Source organism: Mesoplodon bidens (genome assembly GCF_964165515.1).
Source record: "Mesoplodon bidens genome assembly, chromosome: 2".
In the NCBI taxonomy this organism is placed as follows: Eukaryota; Metazoa; Chordata; class Mammalia; order Artiodactyla; family Ziphiidae; genus Mesoplodon; species Mesoplodon bidens.
In genome coordinates, this window is record NC_138177.1 from 50,636,949 (window position 1) to 50,664,284 (window position 27,336).

At 45.8% G+C, this 27,336-nt stretch overlaps 2 protein-coding genes across 2 annotated transcripts in view; one reads left to right on the forward strand and one right to left on the reverse strand.

The window, feature by feature from the left end:
• Positions 1-27,336, reverse strand: part of YOD1 (YOD1 deubiquitinase) — a gene marked incomplete at its 5' end in the record, with an annotated part of 285,339 nt that overhangs the window by 64,534 nt on the left and 193,469 nt on the right. The window lies entirely within an intron of this gene.
• IL19 (interleukin 19) lies at positions 11,285-18,600 on the forward strand. Its single transcript, XM_081223988.1, has 6 exons — positions 11,285-11,367; positions 11,494-11,640; positions 11,793-11,858; positions 14,542-14,694; positions 15,646-15,720; positions 18,110-18,600. Exons 1-6 carry the CDS (start codon positions 11,344-11,346, stop codon positions 18,218-18,220), a joined length of 576 nt encoding a protein of 191 aa, XP_081080114.1. The 5' UTR covers positions 11,285-11,343; the 3' UTR covers positions 18,221-18,600.

Below are 27,336 nucleotides of genomic sequence, written 5' to 3' on the forward strand. Positions count from 1 at the left end.
AAGAACTCGACCTCAGTTTCTCAAATTAAGAAGAGTCATCTGGTCGCTAACTTGAACACGCTCTCTGATAGGGAGATTCCGTCTCAGTCCTTCTCAAGTTTCAAGTCTTTTGGGAGAGAGATTTCAGGATGGCTCAACCAACCTAATGTGAAAGTGACCAGAGCACATAAGTCCCCAAGTGCTAAGGGGGGACCAAGGAGAAAGAGTGTAGGGAGGATGGTGAGAGAAATTCCTGGAGGAATTGCGTCTTGCTTTAAGTTTGGGCCTTAAGCTGAAAATCCTAGCTTACTTCTGAGAGAAGCCACAGCTGGCTCCCTCTCAGCATGCCAGATTGAATGAATCTGTATCCGAAATATGATGGAGATTTAGCCAACCTAGGGGAGAAAGTCCTCTAGGAAAGGAAATGTAAACAAATCCTCTGGCTTTCTGAATGGACAGAATCCTAAGAGCTAGGATGATACCATGGCAGAGTTCTGCTGTTGGGGTTTCCACCAAGAAACAATGTGAAAGCAAGATGCAGTTCTCGTGCCCGACCTGCTCTGACACCGCAAGTATTTCAGATCCATCAGCCTCCTTTCTGCTGCTCACTTAACATACCTGTGTAGCAAACCAACAGCCTCCAGCCCAACGTCCTCCTCCTCCCAGGTCTCCTGAGGTGAAGCTGTCCTCGGGAACTCCTTGGCTCCCAGTGCCCAAGGGAGCAGCTCTTTTCAACTGACATAGATCATTTTATCCGTAAGGGAAAAACCACATCCAGTTTCCACAGAATCAAGGTTTCTGCTGACATGCCTGGATTTGTTGGTTGGGAAGGGCGCTCTCCAGCCACACTCTGTACCATTTGTTGCTCTGCTTTTCCCCAGCTTCGAGAGAAGAGGTGTCTTTATTTCTGTAGGAGGAAGGTTTGAAATCAGAAGAGTCAACAAAGGGCATATGAATGAAAAGAGCACTGGACTGAGAGTTTGGGGATGTGGGTGCCGGTCCCCACTCCACGACTACTCAGCTTTGGGCAAGACACATCTTCTCTTTGAGCCTCAGCTGTTTCCTCCTCTGTAAGTGAGAAGGCTGGACCAGCTCCTTCCTGTCTGGTAGATCGAAGTGGTTAAGGATGAAGGTGCTAGAGTCAGGTTGCCTAGATTACACCCAGCTCTGCTGCTTACTCCCTGGGTACCCCCAGGCAAGGTTCTTCATAGCACCTAAGTCTTAGCTTCCTTCTCTGAAACAATAGACACAAAAATATTACCTACCTCATGGAGCAGGTGTGAAGAGTAAAAGAGACAATGCATGTAAGTGCTTAATACAGTGCCAGGGCTGATCACTATGCTCACGACTTGTTAGGTATTGCTGTCAGCCTTGTTCCTTCAGCCTATGAATTTTGAGTTTGTGACAATGAGTAACACCAGATAATGGAATGATAAAGACACATGAAACATTTGACCCTGATAGCATTCCTCTGGTTCTCCCTGGAGCGAGTTGAGGCACAGGACAAGAGAGCAGGACTCTGCCTCTTCCCAACGGCTTCGGCTGCCCTCAGCAGACTTGGATTGAGTGATGTGTTGCCTTGGAAGAGGAGCTCTGATGATATGTTTATGTTGGCAGGATGGGGAAGGGAACTGAACGTGTTTGCGTAAGGTATTATAAAGCAACTAAATCTTTATCTTCTTCTGTTGTAGTAGGCTCATTTCTAATGCTCATTTCTAAAATGAAGAGTTCAGAAATAGCGGTAAATGTGTGTTCTCTAGAATTATGAAGCTAAATAGCAAAAGGGGAAGCTGAAGGTTGAAAGCTGTTGCCTACGAGGCATAGGAATGGTGGGCAGGGTGGACTGGGCAATGGCCTGCAGGTTTGCATCATATACATGCCTTCTAAAGTCACATACCTGGAAATCCTCAATTAAAAATAACATTAAATTAGAAAATACAGATAAATGCAATATACTATCCTAGGATCTGTGGTCAGGGGGATTTACTGTTTAGCTAAGGAAGTTTACGTGTTCACATGTCATATGTTCTTGTAGAATTCACAAAAATAAGGTATATTCACCTTAATCAGTTAAGATCAGTGTTCTTTTCTACTCTGGCCTCCCCTCAGGTGACACTGGAGAGGCCACAATATCTAGGGGATCTGAGTAGGGAGCAGTTGACTTGGAGATGTGTTTGGCCCTTAGGGAGATGTATTTCTATGTCTTGCAATCACATCTGTGTGTGGTTAAGATATTGTTACCCAGCCTGGTGTAAGAATCGCATCCAGGAATACTCCTTCCACCCACTGTACTGACTTTTACTACTGGAAGTCTGTGGATATTGGAAGAGAAGCATGGAGCCAGAAGAAAATGAGTTGAAAATTCTTCCAGGCACCAGACACCTAAGGCTGTAAGCCAAAGATTTGGTTTTCATTAAAATCTAGTAAAAATGGAAACATTTACTCAATAATGTAATATATATGATTAGAAATGAATCACATACTTTTTTCTTTTCTGATGGGAATCTCGCGAAGCAGAATTTTTCAGCATTTCTGTGTTTGTAGGGTACCAACCTAAGCATCTTTCATGCATGCCAACTATCAGTGACAAAAACCCAATTTTGAACAACCATACTTAAGGAAAGACTAACTTTTCTTTAATCCTCTTTATAGAAAACAACAGTTAAAGATCATTGTCGTAGAAGAAGCAGACAAAGAGGTGTCAGATTTCTAAAAGTGTTGGGCTCTCTTTCCGGATTTTGTGGTGTTTTTGGTATTTGTTAGCTTTATAAGGTTTGTAATTTTCCATGATTTATTTCTGATTCTAAATAATTATTCAGTTTTTAATTTTTTAAACATCTTTATTGGAGTATAATTGCGTTACAATGGTGTGTTAGTTTCTGCTTTTTAACAAAGTGAATCCACTATACATATACATATGTCCCCATATCTCTTAATTATTCACTTTTGTCCCTAATTTTGAACTTCTGTTTTAAAATTCCTTTTCTTAAAGAGCCACCCATGAGCTACAGGCCCCATACAAGCTATGTCTGGCCATGGCTGGGGCTGAAGTCTGTAGAGGGTCCAGTGGAGAGTTGCCAGATTTAACAAATGAAAATACAGGATGCCCAGTTGACTTTGAATTTCAAATGGATAAGCACTAAAATGTGTTTAGCTGAAATTCAAAGTTAACTGGGCATCTTGTATCCATTCAGCGGTAATATGAAAGAAACAGGAGTAAATTCAACCAAGGTGGGGGTAGGAAGGTGGAGGGGAGGGGGAAGAGGGAAAGGAAGAGGGGAGAGACTTCATGAGAAGGTCACACTGGGCTAAGTCTCACAAGCTGGGTAGGCATTTGCAAGGCAGAAGAGCAAAGGGAGTGCTTTCTAGGTGAGAAGAGGTAGTGAGGTATGGGGCTCATCAAGAGGGGTGAGGTTGGAGATGTGGTCAAGGTCCAGGTTGTGATGGGTCTGGAGTGCCACAGGGAGCATCTTCCTTTGCCCTGGAAGCCCCTGGGTCCATGTTGGGAGTTTTAGGCTAGAGAACACTAAGACTAGGTTTTCATTTTAGATAATCTGGCACCTGGGAGAGGATGGGTTGTCGAGAATGAGACCAGGTCAGTAATCCAGGAGAGGAATAGGGAGGCAGTGCTTAGAGTCTTTCCATTACCCATCCCTGGCCCTTCCTCACCAGTCTCCACAGGGGCTGTTTCATGGCATTTGAACCATAGAACCCATTGACTAAAGTGTCAAAGAGGATCTGAGGCTCTAGGCCACCAGGCTGTGACTTAGAGCCCTGGGGGTGAAAATGGAGAAGGAAAAGCCAGGTTGATGTAGCATAGGTGCCCAAGGCAAGTTTGTCCTTCCCTCCCCACCAGCACAGGGGCGGCCAGCTTGAATTTCCTCAGGTCATTAACTTCCTGGGTGAAGGCAAGTCAGAACAGCTTGGCCTGGGGAGTTACATCACCTCCCCTGCTAAACAGGCTTGATGTTCCCCACAGCTTTATGTTCCGTTCCACTCCACCTAGTCCTGAGATGGGAAGGCAGCGTGGGGTTAGAAAGGGCACTGAGCTGGAAGTCAGGACGTGGAGATTTGAGAACAGTATGCCGTGTCTTTGCTGGGTGATGGGAGGGCTGGTTCACGTCTCCATTTGTTCACGGCTTTAATGGGAACGTTGAACCGGTGCTCTCTGCTGTCTTTTCTGACTCTCATTTCTAAATGCCAAATAGAGGAGAAACATTTCATGTTCAAAGTCCCTGGGGGGACTGACCAAGAAGGTGGAGTAGGAAGACCCTGCGTTCACCTCCTCCCACTGGCACACCAAAATTACAACTATTTACCGAGCAACTCTCAATGAGAACAACCAGAACTGGAAAATTTATCTTTTTTTTTTTTTTTGCTTTATTTTTAAAGTTATATACAATTCAAACATATTATTAGAATCCAGATATATTTAGCAAGACATTTAAACATTTATATTCCCAGGTATGTTTCCCTGTGCTGCACAGTAGGTCCTTGTTGGTTATCTATTGATGCTTTATATACAGTAGTGTGTACATGTTAATCCCAAACTCCTAATTTATCCCTCCCCCCTTTCCCCTTTGATAACCATAAGTTTGTTTTCTATTCTATACTCAATATTTTGTGATAACCTATAAGGGAAAATAACCTGACAAAGAATATATATATGTCCGTATGTATAACTGAACCACTGTGCTATACACTTGAAACTAACACAACATTGTAAATCAACTATACTTCAATTAAAAAAGAATAAAAAATAAAAAGACAAAAAAGTGAATAAACATTTATATTCTTTCTGCTTTTGAGTCCCATTTACTTCCCAAATGAAATATCCATCCATCAGTATCAGTATTTCTTTCTTTTACAAATACTTTCTCTATCATATTTTCCAGTGTCATATAGTCCTCACAACTATAGATTCTTCCTCAGATCTAACTGAACTTATGCATATAAACCTAATCCATTTCCTCCAGGTCACTCAGTAGGGCTGCACTTTGCTCAGCTCCATGGAGCCTCATTCCCATAAAAGACAATGGGCATGGTGCCCTCTGGAGTTGCACAATGCCTGGCTCACTTTTTGTCTGAGCTCCAGGACTTAGCACTTAGGAGTGGCAAGCTCCACTCTTTTATGGAGAAGAAATTGCCTTGGCAGCATCATGAATGGTTCATGGAGGTGGAGTGGACTGTGAGTGGGGAGAGGGGATTGAAAAGTGTGAGAGAGCTGTGTCCAGCACGCACCAAACTCAGAGCATCTCCATCCTGGCTCTCCGGTTTTCCTTCAGTCTGTCTGTATTCTCATTTATCAAATGGGAACTTGAGCTCTGGTATCCCAATGGTGGGTCAACTGGCTCTAGAAGACCCACTTCTAAGGCTAGGCATAACCCACATCTATGGATCAAATACACCATTTGATTGCAATCCTGGGAGGAATGTCATTCCATCTCAATCCCTATGCTTATCTTTTTATATTAGATGTTAGTAGCAAGGCTTAGGATGGAGAGAAATCATTTCTTATTGTCTCTCCTTCCTCCCAATTTAGGGACTTAAAGGGGGGCTGTAACATTAATAAAAAAGCTTATTATTTTCTAATCTCTTATTATGTGCCAGGCACTGTGCTGAAAATGTACATTTAATCATTTAATCTATACACCGTGCCTACATGGTGAGTATTCGTTAGGCATAGTTAGCACCATTTTGCAGATGAATAAGCAGAGGCACAGAGATTAACTGGCTTGCCTTCGGTCTGACAGGTGGAGGGAGCGCAGGCGGCCAGCCTACGCTTGGCTGACTCCGGAGGTACAGTCCCGGTCACTATGATGCAGTGTATGCTGGAGGGGAGCTATAAACACGCTAACGTATTTTTCCTTTCTCTGCAAGCTTCCTGATGTGACATCTTTGTCCTGAAATGGAAGTTGGGTCAGAACACACCATTTGAGTGCAAGCTGTTGAATACAGGCTGTGAGTCAGCACAGACAGTTTTACAGTCCTCTCACATATGGGGCCACCATCTGTGGGCTATGAGCCAGGCAGCTCAGGCAGTGCTGGGAAAAACAGCATCCACCATCCCTTGCCCATCTCCCTCCCCGGGGAAGCAGGGGTGGGGGAGCCGAGATCTCTGGACTCAAGAGTAGCTCATTCTCTCCTCCCCAGAAGGAGGAAAGAGACACTTACTAAGTCCTAAAAAGGTGTCTTCTCTTTTTCCAGCTGTCTGGCATACAGCATCAGAATAAATAATATTTATGGAGTACTTACTATGGGTCAAGTCCATTAGATCATTCAAATCCTCATGGCTTATTTTTATCTATTTTATGGAGCCTCAGAAAAGTCTTGAGTAGCTTGTCTGGTGTCTCACAGAGAAGAGGGAGAGCCTGGGTTTAAATCCAGAGCTACACTGTGACCACTACAATCTATTTTCCCTCAGCATGTACTATTTCATTATGTCCAAGATGCTGAACAACAAGGCTTCCAGCCCCTGTGGCTCCCTTGCCTTACATCTATGCCCATAAAAAGTTCTCAGTCCTCTCTGTCCCTCTTCCTTCCCTGCTAGTGCCCTGCCTACCACTCTGTCTCCCCAGTCTGGCTGCAGGGCAGATTTTGTTCCAACCCGTTGTCCAAAGGGCCCATGGGGTCTCTTGTAATTGCACCCCAACCCCAAGTTGTTTTAGTTGGTTTTGTTTGTTTTTTGTTTTTTGCGGTACGTGGGCCTCTCACCGTTGTGGCCTCTCCCATTGCAGAGCACAGGCTCCGGACGCGCAGGCTCAGCGGCCATGGCTCACGGGCCCAGCCGCTCTGCGGCATGTGGGATCTTCCCGGACCGGGGCACGAACCCGTGTCCCCTGCATCGGCAGGCGGACTCTCAACCACTGCGCCACCAGGGAAGCCCCTGGAGAGGAAACTTTTTAAGCCCTGTCTTTTCATCATCATCTCTCCAAACCTTGATTCTTGAAGAACATGGTGGTGTAGAGATTGTGTAAAAAATTAATTTAGATAGAGAGTCTTCTACCCCAAGAACAAGGATTCCAGGCTCTGTTCCTGGCTCTGCCACGGACTGCTAAGCCTCTCTGACTCCCAGTCTCATTTTCTCTCTCTGCATTAATTGAGAATGAAAGGGCTGTCCGAGGGACAAGTTAGAGAGGAAAGAGATGATGTCCAAAGAAATCCTTGCATTTCTGAGAACGAAAAAAACCCAAAAAAACCCTTCCCTATGAAGTTAAACAAAATAATGCATGTAAAGCATTTAAACTATTGCCTGGCACATGTTAAGTGCTGAGTAGCTCAGGCAGATGGAGCGTGCAGGAGCTGGGGCACCTGCAGTCTCAGGGCTGGCTGCAGCAGGGCGTGGCTGCCAGAAGAGTGCTTTCCTGACTTTGCCTGCAGGGTACGACTGGTGACATGCCACAGCTCTCAGGAAAGTGATCTACTTGGGTTTTTCTGTATGGACACAGGATTGCAAGACATTCTCATTTGCATAGAGGTGGGGAGTTTATTTCTGCTAGAAGCTGCGTGTCAAGACTGAGAAGAAAGAGGCATTTCTTAATAATCATTAATCAGCTGTATCTGAAAAGAAAAAGCAATCAATTCAGGAAATGAGGGGAAAAACAATCTCCCCCTACATGGACCCACCCAGTAAACCTTGACAGCATTTCCTTGTATCCACGTGCATAAAAGTGACCAGCCCTTTCCAAGTGGCAGGGAACACGAAGAGTGAAGACACAGGAGAAGCCCAGGAGCACCCCGTGAGAGGTGAGGCTCGTGTCGTACTTCCTTAGAGGATTTGTTCATCAACCATCCCAGCCCTCGTCCTTTACGGCTGCAGAGAGGTGACCTGCTGTCACTGTGGATGGCCTATGATATCCTAAGTGCTGGGCACTTTGTAGAATGGGGAGGGTTATTCTGTATAGAAGCTGAACTTTCCAGTACCTTATTCTCAGTAAGAAACAGGGAGAGTGGGAAAGGAGGAAGGAAGAAAGGGAAGGGGAAGGAATCTATTTTTTTTAGAAATATGATGATTTTTTTTAAATTTTGTTGAAGTATAGTTGATGTACAATGTTGTGTTCATTTCTGCTGTACAGCAAGGTAATTCAGTTATACATATACATATTCTTCTTCACATGCTTTTCCATTATGATTTATCACAGTATATTGAATATGGTTGCCTGTGCTATAGAGTAGGGACTTGTTGTTTATCCATCCTCTATATAAGTTTGCATTTGCTAATCCCAAACTCCCAGTCCTTCCCTCCTCTCTCCCCTTCCCCCTTGGCAACCACAAGTCAGTTCTCTATGTCTGTGAGTCTGTTTCTCTTGTGTGGATATGTTCAATTGTGTCATATTTTAGATTCCACATGTAAGTGATGTCGTATGGTATTTGTCATTCTCTTTCTGACTTACTTCACTAAGTATGATAATCTCTAGGTGAAAGCGTGTTACTGCAAATGGCATAATTTCATTCTTTTTTATGGCTGAGTAATATTCCACTGTATATATGTACCACATCTTCTTTATCCATTCATCTGTTGATGGACGTTTAGGCTGCTTCCATGTCTTGGCTACTGTGAATAGTGCTGCTATGAACATAGGGGTGCATGTATCTTTTTGAATTATAGTTTTGTCTGGATATATGCCCAAGAGTGGGATTGCTGGATCATATGGCAGCTCTATTTTTAGTTTTTTGAGGAACCTCCATACTGTTTTCCATAGCTGCTGCACCAATTTACATTCCCATCAACAGTGTTGGAGGGTTCAAGGGAAAGGAATCTAGCATTTACTATAAACTTTTTGTTCTAGGACCCGTGCTAGGCACTTTAGAATATGTGTATTTTTAATCCTTTGCAGTATTAAATATCTTTTTAAACATAAGGAACACCACTGGTTCAGTGGGATCCGATCAGAAATGTGTTCCTTTTTGTCTGCTGTAAGGAAATCTGCTGGATCTCCAGCTGAGATTCCAGGAGGAACAGACCTGTAGGTGGGGTGGTGCAGTGGTAAGGAGAACAGGCCACCTGCCTTCACATCCTGGCTCCGCCACTTGTTGGCCATGTACCTTGGGCAGGTTTCTCCACCTTGCTAAGTGTCAGTTCCCTCTTTGGTAAAATGGGGATAGAAACAGAATGTGCCTCACAGGATGGCTGTGAGCATTAAATAAGATAATTGTGGAAAATACTTGGCATGGAGCTCCAGGCACGTGGCATGTATGGTAAACGTTAGCTACTACTGTTACCTGAATCAGCTGAGATGTCTGGAATCGCCTCACCAAACTAAGGGGGACATCGTTTTCCTCCACATCTTTCTCCTCTGAGGCCCCCAGCAGGGGATGAACCGGCAATGCCCCACTGTTTCTGAGAGTTGTCAGAAGAAAAGCTGTACCCCCTTTTAGTCACTGGGCTCTCCAGAAGCACCTTATTTGCCTTTCGAGGGGATAGAGCTCCGGGGGACTCTATAGGCTCCCCTGTCAATGGGGCCTATTTTCCTGTTTTGTCAGAAAGAGGTTGGAAAAAGAGAAATCAAGTTCTTTAACATAATGCCATGCCGGCTCTACAGTGAGGTCTCAACCTACACCTGTCCCTTACTGGGAATGATGCTGAGTTAAGGAGAGAGAAGGAAAAATGGTTTTCTAAGCAGGGTTTGCTGTTTCTCAGCTTTCTGGAGAAGAGCCTGGGATTCTCAAGGATGATTGGGGGTGGGGGGGGGAGCGGGGACGGGTGTGGCTCATGCTCTCACACGTGTGTGCCTAGAGCAGCTGTAACTATAGTTAGGAGTGGGGGCGTCCACAGCCCCTTCAGCTGGCTTCCTATGCTTGCTGCCTCCCTCTCTCCCACTGCTGCACCCACGACGCTTATGCAGCACACACGTGGCTGGGAATGAGTGCTCAGTCAGCACGTGGAGGAGGCGGGGCAGAGGCTGGTCTATTCCCATGGGTTGCCCTCTGACTTACCTTTAACGCTCAGCTCTGTTTGTGAAACGTGCTAGTGCTGGAGAAAGTCAGAGAAGGAGAACTCAACAGGCTGTACAGTTATGCTTTGGGCACTTTTCTCAAGGTGTGTTGCACGACACTATTGAAAGCGGTCCAATGAAAAGAGGCAGAGAGAAAGGCAGGAGGGGCGCGAGAACTAGAAGGGGCAGCAGACATCTAAGGCCTGGCCCTGGCTGGAGGCTAGTGAGCTGCAAACCTGCCCCTGGTGCCTGCTGGCTCAAGTGGGTGATGGAGGGGAAGCCGCCACCTTGCCATCTGTGGGTCTCTCTCTTCACTGTGGCTAATTAGTTATTAGATGCCCCGCATCTCCCTTTCCCATCTTCTCCAGAAGGTGACATCTTCACAGCTGACTTCAAAGGAATGATTTTAAGCAGATACACAGTAGGGGTTTATAACAAAAGGGTGTCGCCTATTTTGGGGGCAAACATAAAAACCAAATGTGCTTGCAGCTGTATTTACAATAGCCAGGACATGGAAGCAACCTAAGTGTCCATTGATGGATGAATGGGTAAAGAAGATGTGGCACATATATACAATGGAATATTACTCAGCCATAAAAAGAAACGAAATTGAGTTATTTGTAGTGAGGTGGATGGACCTAGAGTCTGTCATACAGAGTGAAGTAAGTCAGAAAGAGAAAAACAAATACGGTATGCTAACACATATATATGGAATATATATATATATATATATATATATATATATATATATATATACATATATACATATATATATATATATATATATGTCATGAAGAACCTAGGGGCAGGATGGGAATAAAGACGCAGACCTACTAGAGAATGGACTTGACACGGGGAAGGGGAAGGGGAAGCTGGGACAAAGTGAGAGAGTGGCATGGACACATATACACTACCAAACGTAAAATAGATAGCTAGTGGGAAGCAGCCGCACAGCACAGGGAGATCAGCTCGGTGCTTTGTGACCACCTAGAGGGGTGGGATAGGGAGGGTGGGAGGGAGGGAGACACAAGAGGGAAGAGATATGGGAACATATGTATATGTATAACTGATTCACTTTGTTATAAAGCAGAAACTAACACACCATTGTAAAGCAATTATATTCCAATAAAGATGTTAAAAAAAGACAAACAAAAGAAACAAAATGTGCTTTTATAATTTTTCAGATCTGTTGCCTAACTCCTAGGGCATATTACCAACCCTGTTTTTCCTATTTAATTTATTAAAAACAATGCTTCTCACCCCTGTTGAAAAGTGAGCCGCGTTGAGTCATGAGAGTGATTTACACACGAATTTACTCCCTGGGAGTTGGGAGAGCACTGCATCAGCCTCTCTAGGGGTGGAGCGGGGGCAGGGGGGACAGGGAAGGGCTCATTCAATTGATTAAAAAAAAATCCAGAGAAGGAGACACATGCCCCAAGGTCCACAGGCTGAGGTACTGAGTCCTGTTTTTTCGGCTGCCATCTGGCCTGCCCCGCGAGGTCCAAAGGGGAACTCAGTTGGGGTCTCTTTCCTTGCTCTTCACTCTTGGCTGGAAAGCTGACTTCATCCCTTCCTGTAGGACATGCAGGCACAGTGTGTTTCTCTCTGCCTCCTGGGTGTGATGCTCTTTCTGTGCTCAGCGCATGCCCGAGGTCTCAGGAGATGTCTGATTTCCATGGACATGCGCCGTATGGAGGAGAGTTTCCAAGGGATCAAAAACGCCATTGTGAGTACGGGTTTGAGGTGAAGGTGTGGGCGGAGGGGGGTGCTTCACTTTACATCTTAATGTGGAGAGCCAGTTCTTTCTCTTTACCTTTGTGTCTCCGGAGAATGTGGAGTACTCACTGCTTGTGTCTGTTCTTATGTTTTCCTCCACAGCAAGCTAAGGACACCTTCCAAAATGTCACCATCCTGTCCACATCGGAGACCCTGCACAGCATTAAGGTATTGGCCTGTGTCTGCTCGTTCCTCTATTGTCATTTTTACGGTGAAGTGGCACAGGGCTGAGGGAGCAATCCTCACCCTGTGCTCTTCTCTTTCCTAACCTCCAGTGAACTCTGATGCTCCGGCTTCTCACATGTCAACTGATGTGTGGGGGCGCACTCGTGTCTCAGTCACCTTGAACCCCGTGGGAGGGTGTTCACGCAGGGAGTGATTGGGGTGCCACACGCTCAAATGGGACAGGATGTCTAGGGCTTAGGATGACTCTGGAAGGTTTCATGGGGAAGCTGAGAAAATGAGCAGTGACTTAAAAGCTGAGTAGGCTTGGGGTTAGTGGCTAAAAGAGATGGAAGGGTTTGGGGAGAATGGGTATGTAAAATCAATGGATACATGTCAGGGGACATAGATGCAACCAGGGGGAATTCCCTGGCATTCCAGTGTTTAGGACCCTGTGCTTTCACTGTTGAGCGTGCAGGCTCAATCCCTGGTCAGGGAACTAAGATACTGCAAGCCGCGCGGCACAGCCGAAAAAAATAAGAGACAACCAGGCTCGTGGTGTGAGGGACGTGAAGGCAAGTGGAAGAGAACGAAGTGGACAAGAGGGAAGGGGATGTGGGAACAGATGTATATATATGACTGATTCACTTTGTTATAAAGCAGAAACTAATTTAAAAAAGAAAAAAGAATGAAGTGGACAAATACGTTGGAGTCATTTTACCAAGAACCTTGAAAGCCAGGCCAAAATAGAAACTGAATGGCTGAGCCCCGGCCTTCTTTTTTTTTCTTTTTTGGCTGCACTGTGCGGCCATAGGGAGTCCCTGCAGGTTTTTGAGCCAAAGACTGTATGACCACAAAGTCTTTTAGACAGTCTGGTGATGTTCCTTACAACTGCCAGCTTGAGGCACGAAAGCAGGGAGGGGATTAGTCTACTTGTCCAGAGAGAGGTGGTGAGAGTGTGTTACAAAACTGTTGGCTTACGAGGTGATAATTCACTTTACAGAAGGGGCCACTGAGAAGTGCCTTTGAAAGTGAGCTCCTCTAATCCTTGTAAGCATTCTAGAAAGATCCAGTTCTTTCAGGCTTTTATGTGACAGAGTGTAAGGTACATCCACAAAGATTTACTTTTTCCTTGGGCTTCTCTGCACGAGATAATTCTTCTAGGCAGTATTAGGCCTGATTTATTTATGGTAAACACATGGAGCCACTTCCTAAATACTATTCCAGCCAATGGTATAAGAGACTCAGAGGATATGATAGCTGGAAGGGACCCAAAAGGCCATTTGTTCCAAAACCATCATTTTCAAGTGACCAAATCAACATCTTGGGAGAAAGAATGACTAGTTAGTGGTTGAGCCAGGAATAGACCTCCCAAGTCTCATGCCTCTGTCTCCAGATTCTTTGTTCTCTCAAGGTCTAGAAATAGCTGATGTGGCATAAGGAAAGGGGTCAATGAGGATGCAGGTCTTTGCCATATTTCTCCCCTCCCCCCACCCTTGATAAAACAAAGGTTGCAACTTTTTGCCCTGTTGGTTTAAGGGAATTAGCAGGAGCAGAGGAAAAGGAGGGTTTTTGTGTTGCAAGGTGAGTTTCCAAGTCAGAAAATCTGCCTGTCGGGCCAAGGAGGCTTTGCTGCTTTAATGCTAATGAAGATAAATGCACCACTGGCTGTAGCCACTTCCCTTCTCATACTGAGCCATAAATCTCCTGCTCTGGCTCTCAGGGCTGAGTGCAAACTGCTAGAAGGAAACTCTGCCTGGCTATCTGCTTTAAACTGTGCCTGGGGAAGTCGGGAGCTTTCCCTTAGGGAGAGCTGCACTCTGCCTGAGGAGGACCTGCCCCGATGTGTGCATTTCTGCAGCTGTCAGTTTCCATTCTTGCACATCTCAGCTCCATCTAAGTGATCCCTGAAGTTTAAAAAGGACAGACTGGGGGCTTCCCTGGTGGCGCAGTGGTTGAGAGTCCGCCTGCCGATGCAGGGGACGTGGGTTCATGCCCCAGTCAGGGAGGATCGCACATGCTGCGGAGCGGCTGGGCCCGTGAGCCATGGCTGCTGAGCCTGCGCGTCCGGAGCCTGCGCTCCGCAATGGGAGAGGCCACAACAGTGAGAGGCCCGCGTACCGCAAAAAAAAAAAAAAAAAAAAAAAGGACAGACTGGAGGAGAGCTGAGCAGGGTGGCCAGGATAAACACAGTGTCATTACACAGGAAGGAATATGTGCCCAGCACAGGCCTGACATGCAATAGCCATCGAATAAACACATGTTGGTGGCTAGGAGATGTTCCAGAGAGGCAGACTTCAGCACAGTGTAAGGAAGTACTTTTCAAGAAAGCTGCTCAGACATTGGTCCTTTCAAAAGGGAGGTGTCTGATGGAAGTGGTTAAGCCGAAGTTAGAGATGACATGTTGGAGATGCTGTAGAGAGAATTCTAGACTCTGACTGGGCTTCATCCCTTGTGAATATATCTCCTGGCCATGTAAAAAGAGGGTAAGAGCCACAATCTCTCCTTGGTGCCTTTGTCATAAGGTAGCTTTGGTGTGGTTAAGAGGACCCTCTGAGACCAATATGAATTAAAAAAAATGACTTCTAGTTATCTCACTCCTTCTTGCCCCTACCCAAGCAGGCTGCTTTGGTCTCTAAGATAGTAAGAGAAGAGGGCCTCTGGGGCTTTCCCTAATTTGTGTCTGTAGCCCTTAGATGTGTGCTGCGTGACCAAGAACCTCCTGGCATTTTACGTGGACAGGGTGTTCAAGGACCATCAGGAGCTGAGCCCCCAAATCTTGAGAAAAATCAGCAGCATTGCCAACTCTTTCCTCTACATGCAGAAGACTCTACAGCAATGTGTGAGTCACCAGCAGCATCTGCTTTCTGTCTGTCCCAGGGAGAGCCCAGGACATGCTGGCCCCAGGGAAAGCCCAGGACATGCTGGCCCCAGTCAGTGTTCTGAAATGGATCCTGGACTCAATGGAAATTCCCTGCCCTGTCGCCCATGGGGAGAGCTGTTGGGAGCCTCTTCCAGTGGTCCCTCCTTGTCCAGGGCTTCCTCCTCATTAGACCCAGTTTCCTCATGGATAATCTTCCTGTGGTGACCAACTTATGTCAAAGCATCCTTTAAGTGATGCTGGGGCTGGCCTGTGAGAGAGGCATACTGAGGATTCCGGGCTTATCACAGGCATACCCCTAGTTTCTTTGTTTCTGGCCCTTTGGGGCCAGAAACAGTTTCCATACCTATTAACCTCTGGGTGGTTCCCTGGTATAGCCTCTCCTAAGGATCACCTATTCATTCATTGTGATCTATTAAAACAAGCCTCAGAAATAAAACCAAACCCAAACAAACCAAGAAAAACTTAGACCAGGAGAAAACCTGGGCTCTGGCCCCATCCCTGCCAAAGATTTCCTTTGTAACTTTGTGGCAAGTTATTTCACCTCTCCGTGCCTTGGGTTCTAAAATTGTTAGAAGAGGTCATGAGCCCTATCCCACGTACATTAAGATTCATTTAACCAATTATTTAATTAACTGGCCCAACATATTCATTGAGTGCCTACCTAACGCTGTACTGGGTGGTGTGACACACAGACTGGGAACCTACTCTCCAGGCCTTTCCAGCCCTGGGTAAGTGCAGGGTGACTCTACACACAGACCCTACTGCCCCCTTCGGCCCCAACCTGGGTTTACTCACCTGACTCTCACCTTGGGAGGAAGGAGAACTATCACTCCTCACGCGGGAGGTGGCGGTGAGAGTGAGCTGGGGTGGAAAGGTGCTCTGATGGGTGCTGTCTCTGCTTGATCACAGCAGGAGCAGAGGTTGTGTCACTGCAGGCAGGAGGCCACCAATGCAACCAGAATCATCCATGACAACTACGATCAGGTAAGGGAAGGGAAGAGGATGGGGAAGATGGAAATGGAGCGTCAGAGCCTGATTGGGCAGCCTCCTCTCCATTCAAATTCATTCATTTACTCAACAGTATTTATTTATCTTAACATCTTTATTGGAGTATAATTGCTTTACAATGGTGTGTTAGTTTCTGCTTTATAACAAAGAGAATCAGCTATACATGTACGTATGTTCCCATATCTCTTCCCTCTTGCATCTCCCTCCCTCCCACCCTCCCTATCCCACCCCTCTAGGTGGTCACAAAGCACCGAGCTGATCTCCCTGTGCCATGCTAGCTACTTCCCACTAGCTATCTATTTTACATTTGGTAGTGTATATATGTCCATGCCAGTCTCTCACTTTGTCACAGCTTACCCTTCCCCCTCCCCAAGTCCATTCTCTAGTAGGTCTGTGTCTTTATTCCCGTCTTGCCCCTAGGTTCTTCATGACCATTTTTTTTTTCTTAGATTCCGTATATATGTGTTAGCATACGGTATTGGTTTTTCTCTTTCTGACTTACTTCACTCTGTATGACAGATTCTAGGTCCATCTACCTCACTACAAATAACTCAATTTCATTTCTTTTTATGGCTGAGTAATATTCCATTGTATATATGTGTCACATCTTCTTTACCCTTTCATCTGTCGACGGACACTTAGGTTGCTTCCACGTACTGGCTATTGTAAATAGAGCTGCAATGAACATTTTGGTACATGTCTCTTTTTGAATTATAGTTTTCTCAGGGAATATGCCCAGTAATGGGATTGCTGGGTCGTATGGTAGCTCTATTTTTAGTTTTTTAAGGAACCTCCATACTGTTCTCCATAGTGGCTGTATCAATTTACATTCCCACCAAAAATGCAAGAGGGTTCCCTTTTCTCCACACCCTCTCCAGCATTTATTGTTTCTAGATTTTTTGATGATGGCCATTCTGACTGGTGTGAGATGATATCTCATTGTAGTTTTGATTTGCATTTCTCTAATGATTAATGATTACTCAACAGTATTTATTGCGGGTCTGCCCAATTCTGTGTCTGCAAAGAGTGTGTTGGTCTTACCTCATCTGCTAGTTTCCTGGGCTCCCCTTCCCTATCATCCTTCCAGCATTTTCTTATGCCCTCACATATCAGACCTATGTTAAGTTTTGAGGGAAAGCACATACTGTTTAAGATGGGGGTGATAACAGAGGGAACAAAGATCTCCAGAGAACTGTAAGCTGTTATACATGAAACATGCTACCTGCTGGGTGTCACTGTGGCCAGTAACTGACATCAGCATCCTGTGTGGTGATGAAGAATAGTGCTTCTCACATAGGTGCAGATGTTGAATGCACACCTCATGTAGAGGTGGAGTTAGAAGCAGTGTTTCTTAAGTGCATCATTTAGAGATTCTGTTAAAATGCAGGTTCTGGCTGGTAGGTCTGTGTTTCAACCACACTCCCAAATTATGACAATGCTTTGAATAACAAGGAGCTGGGGAGTCAGACCTCTGCTTCTTTGTGGAGAGGCTCCATAGGATAATATAACAATGGCTGAAACTCATATTGTTCTTCCTATGAGCCAGGTATTGTTCTAAGCACACTAAATGCATTAACACACTTATTCCTCACAACAATGCTATGAGCCATTATCTGCATTTGATAAGTTAGGAAAGCAAGGCACAAACAGGTTAAGTAACTTAACTAAGTTTTATACTGCAACTAAGTGATGGAGGTAGGGCTCGATCCCATGCCATCTGGCTCCACAGGACATGCTTTTGGATCTTACCATCTCTTATTCTGCTGAGGAAGAGCTGGAATAAGTCAGGAGACTTGGGTTCCAGTTCAGCTCTTCTACCAACCGGCTGTGTCACATTGGGTAGGACACATCCTTAGGGGCTTCAGTGCTTTAATTTGTCCGGTGGAGGCACCACCTTCTCCCCCCACCCCCCGCCCCACTGCTGGGCACCTCTGGGATTGCAGCTTTCTGGGAGAAGAGAAGCACTAAAGCAAACTGATGTGAACAGGAAAGTAAGCAGAAGTGCCAGAAAAGCAAGTTGTTTTTTTCAACTTGGAAAATATAGGAATATATTTTCTATATTTTCTCTATATATATTTTCTATAAAATATAAGAATATAGGGAAATATAGGAAAAAGAGAAACAGAGGGCAAAGAATGAAGACCTTTTCATTTTGTTGATAAGTTGCTGACATGATTTAACTGCTTGTTTGTGGAAAGCAATTTAGGTCACCTATTAAGAAAATAATTTGAGGTCTGTATGCCCTGCAGATATAATGGTTGAATAAAAAGCAAACCTCATGGGGACCAGAACGTGGGGAAAGTGATTTGAAAACTATGACACGGTCTAGAAAGGCAGGTTCTTATGATGATTTCCGTGGTTTCAGTTGGAGGTCCGGTCTGCTGCCATTAAGTCTCTGGGAGAGCTTGACGTCTTGCTAGCCTGGATTGACAAGAATCACCAAGGAACTTCTGCTGCCTCAAGACAAGAAACCTAAGTTTGGGGGATGAACAGCCCCTGAGAGGTTTCCAGTGGGAGACAGCCAACTTTGAAGGGGAGGGAGATGGGTAAGGCTCCATTTTTATGCAAATTGGGTCTTTTTGAGGAAACCTTCCTGCCCATTTGGAATTCTCTTCTCTGGGGCTGAGGTATGGTAGGGGAAAAATCTAGGTTTGAGCACATCTTACCCTGTAGCTACAAGTCTCACTGGCTGGACCCAGGCTGTCTGATTCCACCTGAAATTATCCAAGCAGTCTACTGTCATATTTATATGAAATATGTCTGTCGAAAGGTCCTGCGGGCCATCCTGGAGGAAGAGGGTGACCTTCCCCCTAATTTATTGTGAACTTGTCTATATCGTGTCTGTGATGTGATCTAAGTGGTATCCTGTAGTGCATATTGTACTGACTGATTTTTTGAATAAACTCTGTTCTTTACCAATTAGTGGAAGTGTCTTCTGATTCAGGGAGAAGGAACCATGAATGGTGACTATTAGAATTAAAAGGGCCTTAAAGAACAGAAACAGATGGGGAAACTGAGACCTAGAGAGGGAGAAAAATTTACTCAGTGTCCCAAAGTGAGTTAGTGCCAAGGGTTTCAAACTGGACTCCATCCAGCACCCTGTCCTCCACATAATGATCAAGAGGATGAACACAGGGCTTCTGATCATGACTCCTTCTTGCTACCACTCCATTTCTGATCTCTCTTTCTCTGTGTTTCTGTGTTTTCTCTCTGTCTCTCTGTTATTGAAATTGGGTCCCACTGCTCTACAAAATCAATACTCACAAATGTTGATAGAAAGGAAATGTGCCTTCAGTCAGAATGCTGGCAATCTGGAGAGATGGACTCAGCATCCCCCAGAAACCACCTCCAAAGGTTCTGCGCAGACGTGAAAGCTTTTAAAGGGAAACAGGGAAGTAATCTCAGTGTATCACTGGGTTAGGGCGTCAGAGTCACCGCCATCCCCCACTGTGTGCAGGCTCGTCGACTTCTCCTGATTTTTCTTTAGATGCTATTTTGTTCACAAAGTTTGTTCACAAGATTACTGAAGGGGAAGCTGGGGAAGAGATCTGGTCATCTGTTGATTACCTATTCTTCATTTCTATTTCTTTGATCTACGGAAAGGATCAACAAGTTAGGCAAAGTACTGGGTGATCAAAAGATTTGAAAGGTGGGCTAGGGAGATGAGTAGAGCATTGGGGTGCCTGGGTTAAGGTTGGTGACAAGACAAAGAAGACAGCTCTTTCCTGCAAAGAGCTTTTTCCTGCCAAAATCTGCTTACACCTCTTTCTCTCTCTCATTCCTTTCTAGCTGCTCCCAACCTAGATGTCTTTTCTGACCCTAAGTCCCTCCCGCATGGGTATGTATGTGGGGTTGGAGAGAGGGTGTTTCTGACAAAGGGATGGTTGTCATGGTGACAATGCTGAATGAGTGCAGCCCAAGGCAGGGGGGATTCTCGGTAGAGGGGTTCTGGCCAAAATGGGCACTAATTTCCAGGTGGACAGTCCTCAGATGGTTAATGACGATAACAACTGATACTTCTTGAGCACCTGCATGTGCCAGATGCTGAAATAAGTGCTTTACATGTACTATCCTGGGTCAGAATCTATACTGTAACTGGCTGGCTGAAGCAACTTTTCTTTATTCCGACCTGGGAAAGAGATTTCACAGAACGTGCTTTAGTGGACAGAGCAGGACCTCTGAAGTCAGACAGACCTGGTTCCAATCCTATGTGACTTTGAGCGAATTACTTACTGTCTCTAAGTCTCAATGTCCTCTTCTGTAAAATGGAGGTAATAGCACCAGTCTGCAAGTGCTGCTGTGAGTTACAAGTGAGGCGAAGTCCCCTCTAGTGCCAGCAGGGTGGGAGGCTGCACGTGTAGTGTAAAGACTGCCAAGTCAGGAATCACAGTCTGGTTCCAAGTCTGCCATGACTTGCCCGGGGCAGGTCACTACATTTCTTTGACCCTTAGTTGTCTGTAATGTGGATACTGACTCCTGTGCTATCATTTAAAAGCCGGAGCATTACGATGGCCTAAGAAGCCCTCATATCTGCACACACTGCCTTCCCAACTCCCTTTCCTCTTACTGTGTCCCCTACTTTTTGTCCAGGCTCAGTACCACCCTACCACACTGGCCTACTTCGTGTTTCTCAAACATACCAGGCATGTCCCCACCTTAGGGCCTTTGTGGTTTGTGTGTATACACATGTAAGCTAAGGTAGGATTAAAAAGACACTCCAATGTTATGCACGAATGGGATTAATAGACTATTAAGAGGAAGCAAAGTTGTTTGTGGAGGACTCAACCTTCCCAAGGAGACTTGGCTGGATGTTCATTCTGAGCCGGCTGGATGATGGCAGGACAAGCTTCATTAGAGCATTTCTCATCTTCTGTGACTCCCCAAGGTGTGCTTCCCACAGACACCTACGTGGCTTACACCTCCATCTCCTTCAGGCCTTTACTCAAAAGGTATACTATTTAAACATTAAGACCCCATTTCCGGGGCTTCCCTGGTGGCGCAGTGGTTGAGAATCCGCCTGCCAATGCAGGGGACGTGGGTTCAATCCCTGGTCCGGGAAGATCTCACATGCCGCGGAGAAACTAAGCCCATGCGCCACAACTACGGAGCCTGTGTGCCACAGCTACTGAAGCCCGTGCACCTAGAGCCGGTGCTCCACAGCAAGAGAAGCCATGGCAATGAGAAGGCCGTGCACCAAAGAAGAGTAGCCCCCACTCACGGCAACTAGAGAAAGCCTGCGTGCAGCAACGAAGACCCAACTCAGCAAAAAATAAATAAATAAAATAAATAAATTTATTTTAAAAAAGACCCCCCCCCCGGGCTTCCCTGGTGGCGCAGTGGTTGAGAGTCCGCCTGCGGATGCAGGGGACATGGGTTTGTGCCCCGGTCTGGGAAGATCCCACATGCCGCGGAGCGGCTGGGCCCGTGAGCCATGACCGCTGAGCCTGCACGTCCGCAGCCTGTGCTCCGCAACGGGAGAGGCCACAACAGTGAGAGGCCCGCGTACCGCAAAAAAAAAAAAAAAAAAAGACCCCCATTTCCACCTTCAGCCCATCTTATACCCCTTTCCTGCTTCCCCAGCATCCTATTTTATTATTATCTGTTTCTCCACTCAAATGTAAGCTCCATGAGGAGAGTTCAGTTTCTTCACCGCCTGGCACTTAGTAAGTGTTAAATTCACATTTTATGAATATGCGATCTGGATGCATTAAAACGATAATAACAGCAAACATTCATACAGTGCTTTCTACATGCCAGACAGTCGTCTAAGAAATATACATAATGTAATATATTATGAATATATATTTCATTTAATTTTCATGACAGTCCTATAAAAGTGAGAATGAAATAAAATGAAAAAGGGCCCCTCTTTGAATGTTAGCAATACAGATCATTAAACCTTAAGGAAGAACCTGGGCACAGAAGTTAACACCTGAAGTCTCAGAGCTCATAAGCAGCAGAGCCAGGCTTCCAATCCCGGCAACCCGGTTCCAGGATGAACTTTAATGTCAACAACAGTGTACAGGTGTTGAGCACTTATTATGCACCAGGCACCAAGGTGAAAACTTCTTTCGTTTTCTCCTTTCCTCCTCACGATAATCCTGTACGGGAAAGATTATTAACAACCCAATTACACAGATGATGAGGTCTGAAGCTTAGCAAGGTTCAACAGCACACTGAGGGTCACGCAGTTAGTTGTGGAACTGGGATTTGTTTAATTAAACAAGGAGACCGTGACCCTTAGGTGGCTGTAATGCCCTGGTGGGTCTGTGTAAGCAAACCAAAATCTAAGCACGTAAACGCTTCAAGGTTATGAAATCAAAATGCTAAGAACCAATCACAAACACCCAACTAGGCTTTAAGCTGTAGCCAATCAAATAGCTTCCTTTCTTTGCTTCCTCACCTTCTCTCTATAAGTCCTTCCAGGCTTCTGATCGCAGAGAGCTCCTAACCACTTCCGGTTTGGTGCTGCAGATTCCAATAGATTTTTGCTGAAATAAAATGGTAAAAAAAAAATTAATATGCATCAGTTTATTTTATTATTATTTTTTTTTTCGGTACGCAGGCCTCTCACTGTTGTGGCCTCTCCCATTGCGGAGCACAGGCTCCGGACGCGGAGGCTCAGCGGTCATGTCTCACAGGCCCAGCCGCTTCGTGGCACGTGGGATCTTCCCGGACCGGGGCATGAACCCGCGTCCCCTGCATCGGCAGGCGGACTCTCAACCACTGCGCCACCAGGGAAGCCCACATCAGTTTATCTTTTAACAATACCCAACGTAGGTGTTCTACCCCACCTTGAATGCATGGTGGACAAGAGAAGAGGAGTTTTACTGGCATAAGGAGCTGTATCTGCAGGAAAGAAATATGTTGTATCAATGGCTGTAAAGTAGAGGAGGAGGAGATAGAGCAGGAGAGGGAGGGGGAGGAAGCACTACTGACGGAGAAGAAGCCCCACCCGCATATCTCCTGCCTGCTTACTTCACTTTCACCATTTCACTCGTCTACCTGTCCTTGCTCTCCTTCCAGACTTGAAGAATGTGTCCTGGCTCTTGTGTAGTCCACAGAGGGCCTGGCACAGAGTTGTGCTTTTTGCTCTTGGTGTTGTTATTTTTTGTTTTTGTTTTCACAGAGCTGGTGCTTCATAAATACCTGCTAAGGAACCAAGTATAAAATTCACTCCCAAACCATACCTTCTGAGTCCTTGATTAGCCCCTAGGAGGAGCCCTTGAGAAATCTAGAGCACATCTTCCACCGCTCAGGTGCAAGGGGAGGGAATCCATAGCTTGTGGCGGGACCATGCGGGTACTTTATGTATATGAGCTCACTTAAGTCTCAGAGGAGCTGAGGACGTTGTAGGTCTCATCCACCATCCCAGGCTCGGGGAGGTGGGAGGACTTGCCTGAGGTCACATGGCTGAGGGATGGCAGGTCCAGAAAGTGAACCCAGGTCTGATCTTCCTGGCTCCAGTGCTCCCTCCCCTTGCTGCTGGGGGAGCTTGCTTTGTTTGGGCCAAGTTCTCTAACCCAGAGCCCAAGTTGCTACACTGTACGCCAGCAACACAGATCTTTAAACCCAGGTGCATAAAAAGGGGCCTGGACTTGCCGGCAACAAGCCTGTGAAGGTACACACAAATTTATGGACCAACACAGAGCAAAGAAGCAGAGGCTGACTTCTGAATGTGTCACAGGATATTCCTGGCCCAGGCGAGTCTGGGCTCCTCCTGGAGGACATTCTATCCCCCTTCCGTCTTCCAGAGCAGATCACTGACAGCCACACAGGCTCAGGGTGGCCTTTCTTTTAGAACCACGGACTTGCCCAAAAGTTTGGCCAAATGGATAAGAGGATAGGTTTGTGTGAAATCCTGGTCTTGCCACTTACTGTGTGATCTTGGGCAATATACTTAACCTGAGCCTCCCTTTCCACATGTGCACAAATTAAGGAGATAGCTGCCTCATGGATTGTTATAAGGATTCAAGGTACCATTTACAGTAGCTGGGTAGTAGGTATAGAGTAGGTGCTCATTAAAATGATGGTTGTTACTATTTAGTGATTTTCAACTTTTCTAATCTTATTTCCCATAAAACACTGTTGTTTTGGGAAAGCCTTCCTCTTACATGTTTTTCTAAACTAGCAAGTGAGACAAGGCAAAGTGTGCTGCCTTCCGGGCCTGCACCTCCAGGAGACTCTCAGCTGAGCCCCCTCACAGGGGTGCTTGCAGTTTCTGTGCGGTCAGCCAGGCTCCAAGCAGCCTTCCTGATTCTCCTGCTACTCAGCCCACCCCCTGAAGGCTCTTCTGCCCGTGCTCTTCCTCTGTCACAGACTCAGGCCAGTGTGAAATTCTTCCCTTGACTCTACCTGAACCTTGCTTTGTTCACACCTAGCACAATCCCTGTTGCATCCAAATCACTTGATGTCCCCTGCAGCTGTGAACAAATGCCTCTGGTCAGTGGCAGAAGCCAACTGATCATTCCTGGAGGTAGACTCAGGGGTCAGCAAATCATGTTTGGTCAAGGAGTTTTGGGGAGGATATATTCTTAAAAAGTTATTATGAGTTCTAGAGATAGTATCTACTTGCAGTTCTGTTACTGAAAGATATTCAATTAGCCCAGTCTCAGGCCTCTACCATGGAACCACCGTCAGTGGAGACTGAAGGTTGTGAAAGAGACATTTTCTGTGCAGGCACAGGCTTGATTCAGGCACCAGGACCAGGAGAGGGTTCAAAATCCAGCTTTCATACCAGGAGATAAGTTTGACTCACCACACCTTTGGTCTGGATGTCTCTCTCTGGTCACTTTCTAGATGCTCTAAGAAGACTCTATGCCTCAGTTTCCTTATTTTGGAAAATGAAGGGAACAATCGTCCCTACCTTAAGGGTTGCCTGAAGATCAAGTGAGTTAATATTTCACGAAGTACTTAGTGCCTGGCATGCGGTAAGTGCCATAAGCGAACAACAGAAGAGCCTGTGGCCACATTCTGCTGCTGTCCTAGCTCTGCCCCAGCCTAGACTTAACTTCCCGAGAACCATAGTCCCACCGCCAGGGCAGAAACAGTCTTCCTCCTGCTTCTTCCTATTCACCTCCACCCCCATCCTCATTTGTGCTCCTGGGACCCAGAGTGATTTTCCAGTTTTTGACAAGTCAGAGACATCTTGGCGTCCATCTCCTCTCTCCAGACTGAGCTCCTCAGGACAGCTACTTTGTGAATGGCTGCACTCAGTAAATAAATATTCTTTGCATGAATGAATGCATGCTTGCCACAAAGGCAACCCCAGCTGTCCTCTAGGCAGCTTACTCTCGGCCTCTTGGAGGAAGCCTACGGCTTTGCCGTTTGGCTTTAGGAATCTCTCTGGCTTCCTCTTATCCTCCAGGACATTCCTTGCTAATGACCCCGTCTCTAGCCCATAGCAAAGATTCAGTTTTCCCCTCTGTCTGGCCTCCCTGGCTTGGGTTTCAATTTTGCACAATTGTTGTTTTATGGTCCTTAACTCTATGTCCTGAAGCCTGAAGCATTAGTGCCTCCCATTCCACTCTTGGGCTACCAGCCCTTTGGCTATCATGCTAAACTGGACCCCAGCTCTCTTGGGAACCATGTGGTCCTGCGGCCCTGTGGGTGGGGAGGAAGAACTCAAGAAGTACCAACTTCACCTCCTCTTCCTCACCTACTCGACACCTCTAAAACATCCCCCACGCCTAGCCCAAGGAGAGCAGGTGTACTCTACATGAGGTACCTCTGAGGCAGGGTGCAGACGACATCCCTCTGTGGTCACACCTGGGGTGGTGGGATTATGCCTGGGTGGCTAGAAGTGGTGTCTTGTATGAGAGTTATTGGCAATCAGAGAGCTTAGTCTCTTCAGGGAACCAGCACATGAAAAAGTGCCTTGAATTTAGTTAGGGGAACACATCAGTAAGCAATTCTGTTGAGTTCCTGGGATGCATGTGATGGTATCTAGATCCTGAGCAGCTTACCAAAGGAAAACACTCACTGATTCTTCAGAAATGAAAAGTTTCGGAGTGGAACGTCCTCAGATTGATGCTCACAGTTCACTGCATTTTGACTCTTTTCAACCTTTTTTTAATACCTACCTCCCTTCCCTACCCAACACCCACAGGAGCACCATCCTCCAGGTACCAACAGGCTCTCTGGTCTCAGGAATTTTGTTGCAACTTTTCTTATTTTAAGGAGCAAGGGTCCTTCTGCTCCTGACACAGTCTCTCCATCCCCAAAGCTCATAAATTATTAATTCTTCAAAGTGTTGCTCAAACTGAACTTTCTCCAAGAAACCTTCCCAGAGATACTCCTTAACCCTCAGAAGTCATCTCAGCACTCCCTTCCCCCAATGCCTATGATGAACACAGACCCAGAATTGTTCCAGGGAAGTCCTGGTAAAAAACACTCCCATCATCCCTCATTCTTCTCAGACTGCATGTCACAATTGAGAAGATATGGTTGCCATACCCCTGGGCCTTTGCGTCTGCCATTAGAGCAAGGGCTATTAACCTTTCATGTGCCATGGCACACCAGCAAAGCCTATGGACCCTACTCAGAATAATGTTTCTAAATGCATAAAATAAAATATATAGGATTGCAAAAGAAACCAATTTTATTAAAATACAGCTATCAAAATATGGAAATGACAATGGGTATTATATAATAAATGTGCTTCTTTATTAATGCATTAATTAAGATCTAGCAGTGGGCCTACAAATTACTGACATTTCTAAGTCGTGAAGATTGTAAGTATGTTGAGATATCTGAAACGACCATAATGGGATACAAAATATCTGTGATTTCTATCAATGACAAAGTCACAGACACCATTTAATACTATTGTGGTCTGTATTTGTTTCCTATCCTTTTAATTAAAAAAAAGTTAAATTTTGATTAGAGGTTATTGAAAAGATAAGATGTGGCTTTTTCCCATCTGCCTTCTTCCAGATTGGGAACTCCTACATTAGAGCATCTGTTCCCCTCATCATGCTCTGAGGTCCCCTGAGAGGTCCCAAGAGACCAAGCCTGTTCTTTCTGGCATTCTTGGGTCATCCAGCTCAGTGCCTGCACATGGGAGACTCCACGCTCGTTCGTGGAATTAAAAGGAAGAGAATTGAGTACATCCTTATTCTCCTAGGTGAGAAAACTTAATTCAAGTTCATGTCTGGAGTTTTGTTCCCAGACTCCATGTCCATGAGAGGGTTTTCCCAGTGGCTCCCACTTTGTAGACAGGGGGCGGGAGGGGTTAGCTAACTCTGGGGGACCCAGGTACGTCAGAGGAAATCTCAGGAGAGAGGATGGCAGCAAGTCGGGCTGATTAAACAGACAAGATGGAAAAAGCAGGAAAGGGAAATGATGTCACTCATTCTGTCAGCTTTGAGGAGAGGGAACTGAAAATGCACTGCTTCTCAGGGAGTCGGCTGCTCCGCCCATCCCCACCCTGCAAGGGGGTAGCAGGGGCCTCAGGAGGGACGAAGCTTCTAATATTGCAGGCCCGAGAATGGGAGCTGAGGTCTTCCTCCAGCAGAACCCTAATGGCTACGTGTTTCCCTGCAAAGTGATGCATATGGGCAGGAAGCCCAGATGCCAGCAAATGTGATGTCA